General features: G+C 38.9%; 1 protein-coding gene across 1 annotated transcript in view; it reads left to right on the top strand.

Moving 5' to 3' along the window:
- The first annotated feature begins 5438 nt into the window (after nucleotides 1-5438).
- The window catches only part of EFCAB13 (EF-hand calcium binding domain 13), a 239483-nt gene continuing 234618 nt past the window's right edge, over nucleotides 5439-10303 (top strand). Inside the window, exons 1-2 of the mRNA XM_055579601.1 lie at nucleotides 5439-5650; nucleotides 9598-9758. Coding sequence (XP_055435576.1) covers nucleotides 5606-5650; nucleotides 9598-9758 — 206 coding nt within the window. The 5' untranslated portion in view covers nucleotides 5439-5605. The remainder of the gene's footprint in view (nucleotides 5651-9597; nucleotides 9759-10303) is intronic.

Here is a 10303-nt window from a genome sequence, read left to right as displayed (position 1 = left end):
AAGGGAGAAGGTGCAACGGTGGAAGCGCAATGTCAACCTAAAGGCACGAAACAAAATTAAGCCTTGTTTTGGACTTTCGGAGTCAGAATCTCTTTGTTTTCTGCCTCAGCTCTGCTTCTTGGTTTACTGAGAAGCAATGGAATTATGTAGAACTATCCCTGGACGTTGGTTTCCTGGGTGGCTCAGTGGCAAAGAACCTGCCTGGCGATGCAAGAAATGCGGGTTTGATATCTGGGTGGGCAAGAGCCCCTGGGTCTTTGCTAGTATGTATTTTCTTCTGTACTTTGTGTGGGCAAATCAGTCTCTCTGTGTTAGTTTTATCATGTGTAATTAATAATTAAGAGGCTTTGTTTGGGAAAGGCACTGGCCCACACTGGCTCTGAACAAAAGAGTTGGACACCACGTAGTGGCTAAATAACAACACAATATTCATGACCTTGCGAGTCAGAGATCTGAAGTTTGCTAGTATGTATTTTCTTCTGTACTTTGTATGGGCAAATCAATCTCTCTCTGTGTTAGTTTCATCATGTGTAATTGGTAATTAAGGGGTTAGACTGGAAAGGTTTGTTCATTCTAGCAGTGTTAGGGATTCTGTGATTTCATGTAACATTACCTGCCCCCAAGCCCTTAATCATATGTGTTTCCCCCCCAAATTCCATTAAAATATTTATTTAATTGACAATATTTTACAGAAATAAGAGCAGTTTTTCTTTAATACAGATAGGTATATTTATCTATTCATATATTTATATTTCTCTTTTTACAAAATTGAAGCATATCAAATTGTTTTCCCTAAAACTAGTGCAAAAAGGAATACTAGGAAAGAAATAAATACTGAAATATGTTCATCATTAAGTTATAACCAAGGGCCTTCTGAATCTCAGCAAGGTATATGATTTGGAGAAAGAACATGAGGTTTGGAGCCAGGAGACCTGGCCTGCACTGTTTACTTGCTTTGTGTCATAGGCATGTTTCTCAATAACTCTGAATCTCAGTTCTCCACCTTGAAAACAGGAATGATATTCATTAGTGTTTTGATTTTCTTAGGATGCATACCCAGCAGTGGAATTGCTGTATTGTGTTATATTTTTATGTGGGGAACTTCATATTGTTTTCCATAGTGGCTGTACCAGTTTACAATCCCAGGAACAGTGTACTTGGGTACCCTTTTCTCCACATGCTCACCAACATTTGTTATTTGTAAACTTTGATGATAGTCATTCTGACAGGTATGAGGTGTCTGGGCTAGAATCACTTCTTCCACTCTCCTAAATTACTGTTTTATAATAATGCCACTCTGCAAACCTCCAGCTCACCGTCTCATCTTCATTCTCTGTTGATTACCTTGCTTCCTGTTTCACTAAGAAGACAAAAACAATCAGAGATGATTTCCACAAGCTCCCATAACCAGATCTACTCACCTATTCTACGTGCAATTATGCTCAATTACTCTGCGTTGTCTTGTATTATTATGAATAGTTCTTAGCTAAGGCTAAATCCTCCCTTATGTCCTAAATCCTGTTTCTTTTCTTCTACTTGAGAATATTGTTCCAGTAATTCCCCCCTCCTGTATGATCAGTTTTTGCTTCTCTGCTAGGTTATTTCCATCAGCATATGAACATGCCTTTATTTTTCCCCATCTTAAAACCTCATAGCTGTGCTTACCCCTCAGCTGCTACCTCATTTCTCTTTCCTTTTATAGAATAACTCCTAGAGTTGTCTCATATTTCTGTCCCTCATTCTCTCTTTCAACTCACTCCAAGGATATTATTTCCTTATCATAACACCCAGATGGCTCCTCTTAGGGTAGTTGGTGTCCTCCATGTTACAGGATCTAGTGAATCATTCAGTACTCATCTTACTTGACTTAGTGGCAACATTTGTCACAGCTGATTACTCATTCTTCTTTTGGACTACTTTTTTTCACTTGGCTTTCAGGAACCCAAGACCCACCGGATTTTCTTGTAGAATCCAGAGTGATCCTTTCAGAAAGGACTTTAGGTCATGTTATTTCTCTGGTCAAAATTCTCCTATGGCTTCCTGTCTTCTCAGAGTACAGGCCAAAGTTCCTGCTATAATCCAGGAGCCCTTCATGATCTGCCTCCCTTCCTTCACCACTCTGATCCCCTCTCTCCCCCATTTCTTTCCCCTTTGCAGTGTTTTAGCCTCATGGGTCTTCCTACCATTTCAGAACATTCAAACTCCTTCTGGCTTTGGAGCCTTTGTACTTACTTTTTTCTCTGACTGAAATGCACTTCCCTAAGTTATGCATTGGCTCCCCACTTTAACTCCTTCAGGTGTGTACTCTTTAAGTCTCCTGCTCAGTAAGGTCTTCCTTGGCTATCACATCTGCTCTTTGCAGCTCTTCCCCAACACTGCATTTAATATTCCTCTCACTGTTTTGCATTTTCCCCCTTAGTACTTGTCACAGATAGTATGCTATATATTTTATTGTTTCTCTCCCTGGTTAGAATGTAAGCTCCGTGAGGGCAGTTTTTGTTTTTCTGTTTTGTTCACTGCTGTATCCCCAGAGCCTGGAAGAAAGCCTTGCACATAGAAAGTGTGCAATGTATGTGTGCTGAATTTATGGATGGAGGGATGGAATGGATTGGAGAAAAGGGATACAATGTTTTAAATTTTTCTTGGTTTGCCCTTGCAAGTTCACATATCTGTCATAAGATTCAAAGAGTTGAGAAACAATTGTGTTGTCACAGTTATGGGGAAGAGACTTCCTGTGCTATCTTTTCTCTTAGTTTGGAGAGGGTTATGTGGTATCCAGTTTATACAGCAGATTGAGACCTGCTATCTTTTTGATAATGTGATCAATATGAAACAGTTCTTCCTTTCAAAGTTTATTTGTCATGCTTACTCTGCTTAATTAAGTACCTTGGTGACCTAAGAGTTCTTGGTATGTAAGCTCAGAAGGGACTGAATTCCTTCCTTGCTCCCTCTCTCCTTCCATTTCCTACCTCCCTCCTTCTCTTTCTCCCTTCTTTCACTCTTTCTTTCCTCCTTCCTCCCCTCCCTCTCTTCTTCTCTGCTTCTCTCCTTCCCTCCCTTCTTTCCTACCACCCTTTTTTCTTTCCTTCTTTTCCAATGCCTTTATAGCACTGTTCTTGGTTCTGTGAGAAATAATTCAAAGAATGATGAGATACCAGCCAATTCCTTAGAAATTTAGACTTTAATTGGTGTAAGAGTTATACATATGATAATTAAATAAAAATACAAGGCAAATGATTAATGCAAGTTGAATAATTAAGACAATAAGAATACTGAAGACAGTAAGTGCTATGCTAAGAAATTTAAAGGTGAAGATTGAACTGGTTAGAGAAGTTTTAGAAGAGGTTACGTAGAGTGGTTTGCTGGGGAGACCTATAAAACCTCTAATGTCTTCTGAGATGCATATTTTTAATGTGATTTTATTTTTAACATGCTTTGAACTCCAGGAATTTTGGATATACCACATTCAACAGTAATTATAATTACATATTATAGAAATATTTTAAAATACTGTCTGCTGCTGCTGCTAAGTCGCTTCAATCGTGTCTGACTCTGTGCGACCCCATAGACAGCAGCCCACTAGGCTCCTCTGTCACTGGGATTCTCCAGGCAAGAATACTGGAGTGGGTTGCCATTTCCTTCTCCAATGCATGAAAGTGAAAAGTGAAAGTGAAGTTGCTCAGTTGTGCCCGACCCTCAGCAACCCCATGGACTGCAGCCTACCAGGCTCCTCTGTCCATGGGATTTTCCAGGCAAGAGTACTGGAGTGGGTTGCCATTGCCTTCTCCGAAAATACTATTAGAGTATTAATACTTACAGTTAAACTTTACAGTATGAAAAAGACACTAATATTTGCAACTAACAATGTAATGTAGCTAGCAATGTAATAAACCATGACTCAGATATGAGTATTGGGTTGGTGGCTCAGACAGTAAAGAACCTGCCTGCAATGCAAGAGACCTGGGCTCGAACTCTGAGTCGGGAAGATCCCCTGGATAAGCGAATGGCTACCCACTCAAGTATTTTTGTCCACAGAATTCCATGGACAGAGGAGCCTGGTGGGTTACAGTTCATGGGGTCACAAAGAGTCGGGCATGACTGAGCTACTAACACACTTGGATCAGATATGATTAAAATATGTTGTGAAAAATTTGGGAAATTTCTAAAGTTGGTTATCACATTTACATAGTGTGGAACTGGATAAAACATTTTTTGTTTGCAATAGTATTGTTTTGAGAGTCAGTGTTGTGTGATGCTGAAGACCTCAGGCTGTTAGGCTGCCTGAATTCAAAATCTGATACTACTATTTGTTGGCTGTGGAATCTTGGGCAATTTGATCTAAGTTTTTATTTTCCTCATTTGTAAAATAGAGATAATGGTAATTCTTTGAAAGGTAATCGTGAGGAATAAGTGAAATAATGCAGGTTGAAGTGTTTATCATAATTTCTAATAGACAGTAAATATTAAATAATGTTAGCAATTACTACCTATGTTAATTCTACTTAACTGGGTTTATTTGAATAAATAAATATTATTGAACTTTCTGCTTTTCATGCCATTCAAATTTGGATTTCTCTACTTGATGAAAGTGAAAGAGGAGACTGAAAAATTTGGCTTAAAGCTCAACATTCAGAAAATTAAGATCATGGCATCTGGTCCCATCACTTCATGGGAAATAGATGGGGAAACAGTGGAAACAGTGTCAGACTTTATTTTTGGGGCTCCAAAATCACTGTAGATAGTGATTGCAGCCATGAAATTAAAAGACACTTACTCCTTGGAAGGAAAGTCATGCCCAACCTAGATAGCATATTCAAAAGCAGAGACATTACTTTGCCAACAAAGGTCCATCTAGTCAAGGCTATGGTTTTTCCAGTGGTCATGTATGGATGTGAGAGTTGGACTGTGAAGAAAGCTGAGTGCCGAAGAATTGATGCTTTTGAACTGTGGTGTTGGAGAAGACTCTTGAGAGTCCCTTGGACTGCAAGGAGATCCAACCAGTCCATTCTAAAGGAGATCAGTCCTGGCTGTTCATTGGAAGGACTGATGCTAGCTGAAACTCCAATACTTTGGCCACCTGATGCGAAGAGTTGACTCATTAGAAAAGACCCTGAGGCTGGGAGGGATGGAGGGCAGGAGGAGAAGGGGATGACAGAGGATGAGACTGTGGGATGGCATCACCGACTCGATGGACATGAGTTTGAGTGAACTCTGGGAGTTGGTGATGGACAAGGAGGCCTGGCGTGCTGCAATTCATGGGGTCGCAAAGAGTTGGACACGACTGAGCGACTGAACTGAACCGAGCTCCTCCTTATACCACAAAGTTAAGGGATTGGATGATGATCTGTGATTTATGATATATTATCTGCTTTTTCTAGCTTTTGTATATGTATCTGAGTTAGGAAATGTCTATTAGGTTTTGTGCTATAAGTGAGTATTACATTGGAATAATAGCTTCAGGTAGTTTACTTACATCTCCTAAACAAGGATATGATTTTTTATTTTTCTTTTTTTGGCAGGAAATCATTTTGTGCTACTGTTCATTCATACTTGTTCATCAAGTTCTTTGAGTCTTCAAGGGCAGAATTTACCTCTAAACAGAAAGATGGAAACTAAAGGTCATTTATTTTGCCAGGTATTTTCCAAAACGGTTTGTAAAGATTCCTTCCTTTTATTCCTTAAAAATTTATTTAAATTACTTCACATCTATAATCAGTAAGCAGATTCATAGCAACATAGTCATAGTCATATGCTTAAAAACTGAGGTGACTTTTGAACTGTTTTAGTGGAAATATATTGAACTCTCATCGCAGCAACCCATGTAGTATCAAGAGATCTGAAATGTATGATAAAACTAATTTGGGGGGGGGGGAAGGGACAGACACAATTTTTCTGGAGACCAAAGGATTTAAACCTATGTGAGAGATTGTAAACAATGTAATTAATAACACGGCAGTCTAACCAAAAGCTAAAAGATAATTTAAAACATGGGGCTTCGCTGGTGGCTCAGTGGTAAAGAATCTGCCTGCCAAAGCAGGAGATGCAGATTTGACCCCTGGGTAGGGGAGATCCCCTGGAGCAGGAAATTGCAACCCACTCCAATATTCTTGCCTGGAAGATTCCACAGACAGAGGAGCCTGGTGGGCTACAGTCCACGGAGTCGCAAAAGAGTCAAATGTGACTTAGGCACTAAACAACAGCAACAATTTAAAAGATACCAAGTGTCTCTAGTCTTCTTATCTGTGATTCGGGGGATATTCTAATCTATTGGCCAGTATCATGTCAATAAAAAACCAAATCTGGACTTATTATTGAGAGACTTTGTCCAAAGGGATTATTATAAGGGAGGAAAGAGACTACGAAATAGAAGGAGAGGGGACTAACTGAAATAGGGACCACAAGATCTGCAAGCATCCCAAGGACTAGGCAAAAATTTTCCTTTTTAAGTTTTATTTTATTATTTAAAAATGTTATTGTGTATTGGAGTATAGTTGATTGATGTTCTATTAGTTTCAGGTGTACAACAAAGTGATTAAAAGAATGTTCTTTTATTGAGAGTGTGAACAAGGCTAGGTGCTAGAGGTAAAGAATCCACCTGCCAATGCAGGAGAATCAGGTTTAATCCCTGGGTTGGGAAGGGGATCCCTGGAGAAGGAAATGGCAGCCTTCTCCAGTATTCTTGCCTGGAAAATTACATGGACAGAGGAACCTGGCAGGCTACAGTCCATGGAGTCACAAACAGTTTGACACTACTGAGTGAGCACGAAGAAAGCTAGGAAGAATTGGTTATGGGGAAATGGGATGATAGAGTAGCATGATCAGATAAAGATCAGAGAAAGGGGCCAGCCTGTTCTCTAGAGGGGCTGCCTGCTCACTGGCTCAGGGTGGTGGTGGTGGTGGTGTTCATTCGCTCAGTTGTATCCAACTCTTTGCGACCCCATGGACTGCAGCATGCCAGGCTTCCCTGTCCTTCACCATCTCCCAGAGCTTGTTCAGACTCATGTCCATTGAGTCGGTGATGCCATCCAACCATCTCATCCTCTGTCGAGATGCTTCAGGGTGAGGGTAGGCCAAAATTCAGGGGCTTGGAGGAAGTAGAGAAGCTTAACCAAACCTTGCTTAGTAAGTGTTTTGTCCTGATAAATTTTGGGGGATAAGACAGTTCAGCTAATCATTTATGAGGCAAAGAAAGAAAAATTTGAAGATGTTTGGCCTTGTCATAGGTAAATGAGGGGTAAATGAGGGGTATGTGGTAAGTCTTATCTAAATCATTTGAGGAAGGGTGGTTCTTTGCAGCCAGCTGTTATCCAGAGCACAAAGGAGTGAGGGAATTCTTTTAAACTTCACTGTTTTTTCAGAAGCACAAGGCTCAGGTGAAATTTAACATTGTCAATTGAGAGTCTTAATCTTTTAAATTTATTGTCTTAGTGCATGTACCTATACAGTAATCCAAAATATAATTTCAGAACTTCTTGCTCATTACTGAAGGGTGGATATGTCTAGACTTTTAGGCTCAGATGGTAAAGAATCTGCCTGTAATGTGGGAGACATTACATTCAATCTTTGAGTAGGGAAGATCCCCTGGAGAAGGAAGTGGCAACCCACTCCAGTATTCTTGCCTGGAGAATTCCATGGACAGAGGAGCCTGGTGGGCTACAGGACAGTCCGTGTGGTTGAAAAGAGTCAGACACAACTGAGCGACTAACATTTCACTTTGGCTAATTACTGAGACATGTAATATATACATTGTTGATGGTTCCCTTATAAACTGATTTTGAAGATAAATTCTTAAATATTAAAAATTAACAATATTAAAATATCATACCAGTTTATTTCTTTAAGCTATATAGTTTGTATTTTACAGGTGGTTCACCTTTAACAGTAACGTTTTAGAGATTCTTTTCTTCCTCTGTTAAAGTTTCTACTCACTCTTTCAGTTCATCCGAACTTTGATAACAGATTTTTGTTCCCCTCCATCTTAAAATTTTTTTTTAATTAATTTCTGGCTATGCTGGGTCTTCATTGCTGCCTGAGGGCTTCCCCTAGCTGTGGCGAGCAGGGGCTACTCTCCAGTTGTGGTGTGCAGGTTTCTCGTTACAGTGCTTCTGTTGTGGAGCATGTGCTCTAGGCGCTCAGGCTCGGTGGTTGTAGCACGTGGGCTCGAGTGTGGAGGCTTCAGTAGTTGTGGCACACAGGTTTAGTTGCCCTGTGGCATATGGTATCTTCCCAGACCAGGGATTGAAACCATGTCCCCTGCCCTGGCAGGCAGAACCCATATCCCCACACTGAACCGCCAGGGAAGTGCTAGAATTGTTTCTTGGTGTTGTACATTCTATGGGATTGGACAAATGTGTGATGACATGTAGCCACTATTAAAATGTTATATAGAGTATTAATAGTTTCATTGCCCTAAAATCCTCTGTGCTTTGCCCTATTTATCTCTTCTCCCCCAACCTACTCCCACTAGCAACCACTGATCTTTTCATTGTCCCCAAAGTTTTGCCTTTTCCATAACGTCATATAGTTGGAATCATACAGTTATGTAGCTTTTACAGATTGGCTGCTTTCACTTAGAAGTATACATTTAAGATTCTGCCATGTCTTTTCATGGCTTGCTAGCTCATTTCTTTTTAGCACTGAATAGTATTCCATGATCTGAGTGTACCACAGTTTATCTATCCTTTGATGTACTGAAGAACATCTTAGTTTCTTTTACAAGTTTTGGCCATTATGAACAAAGCTATAAATGTCCATGTTCAGGATTTTGTGTGGATATACGTTTTCACTCCTCAGGGTAAATATGGAAAAGTACAATTGCTGAATTCTATGGTAAGAGTATGTTTAGTTTTGTAAGACACTGTCAAATTGTCTTTCAAAATAGCTATGCCAGTTTACATTCCCACCAGCAATGAATGGGAGTTCCTCTTGCTTCACATTCTTGTCATCACTTGGTATGGTCTATGTTTTTGATTTTGGCCATTCTGATAGATGTGCAGTGGTATCTTGATGTTTCAATTTGTGATTCCCTAATGACGTGATGTTGAACATCTTTTCATGTGCTTGTTTGCCATCTGTATATCTTCTTTGGTGAGGTGTCTGTTAAGAACTTTTGCCTATTTTTTAATTGAGTTATTCTTTTTGTTGTTGAGCTTTAAGAGTTCTTTGTATAGTTTTCAATATACAAAATAAACATACTTTGAATACAGTCCCTTATCAGATATGTCTTTTGCAAATATTTTCTCCCAGCCTATGGCTTGTCCTTTCATCCTCTTGACAGTGTCTTTTGCAAAGCAGAAGTTTTAATTAATGAAGTTAAGTTTAATGGTGCCATAAGAACTAGATTCAGTGAGTGTTAGATATATTCATGAATGCTACACATTTGTAGCTGCATAGTGCACTAAGGAAAGTTGGAATCATTTAGAATATATATCTAATCCAGATTAATGCATTAATTAGCTCTTTTCAACAAAATTCTTTTTGGTAGCACCATTTTGGAGAGAGTATTGACCTAGAGTGAATGATTTGACTCAGAATATCATATTTAATTTATGTATGCAAAGAGAACATGGCTGACAGTGGTTTTTGATTGCTCTCCAGGGGGAAGAAAATACTGATTCATCAGATGATGACTGTAATTCTGTTGCAGCTGACTTATTATCAAGAGATATTGACAGCAAAAAGTACATCAAGTTTTCTAAAACAACAGAGAAGAGAATTTCACCTGAAATTAGGGGTTTGAGCCCAGAACACACAAAAAAGTAAGTTGAACTGTGAACTTACTTAATTTAATTATACTTTTGCCAGTTTAAGAGAACCAAAAATGTAACTCATGTGCTCTTGTAATGTACTAAGTATAGAGGATCATGCATATTGCTGACCATTCTTTTAGGAGCATGGTTTTAATTCCTAATTAACTTCTCATATTTTTCTCACTTCTCTCACAGCCATGTGGAGGCCTATAAGCTATCATAGTTTTCCAGTAATGAGACCATTATCCATATATCTGTTTTCTTTTTTTTACAAAATTGTAATTTATTTAAATATATGGTGTGGTGATTTAATGTATGTATACATTGTGAAATGATTACCCCCATTGAATTAGTTAACACATTCATCACCTCACATACTTATATCATCATCATCATCATTATTATTTTGGTGAGAACAGAAGTTCTGATCTCAGCAAATTTTAGTTATACAGTACAGGATTACTAACTAGTCACCTTGTGACTTTTTAAAAAAAATAATGTATAAGTGACATAGCATTTGTCTTTCTGTTTGACTTATTTCACTTTGCATAATG

The sequence above is a fragment of the Bubalus kerabau genome, chromosome 4, assembly GCF_029407905.1.
Source record: "Bubalus kerabau isolate K-KA32 ecotype Philippines breed swamp buffalo chromosome 4, PCC_UOA_SB_1v2, whole genome shotgun sequence".
In the NCBI taxonomy this organism is placed as follows: Eukaryota; Metazoa; Chordata; class Mammalia; order Artiodactyla; family Bovidae; genus Bubalus; species Bubalus kerabau.
Note: the sequence above shows the minus strand (reverse complement) of the source record. Positions and strands in the feature narration are given on the sequence as shown.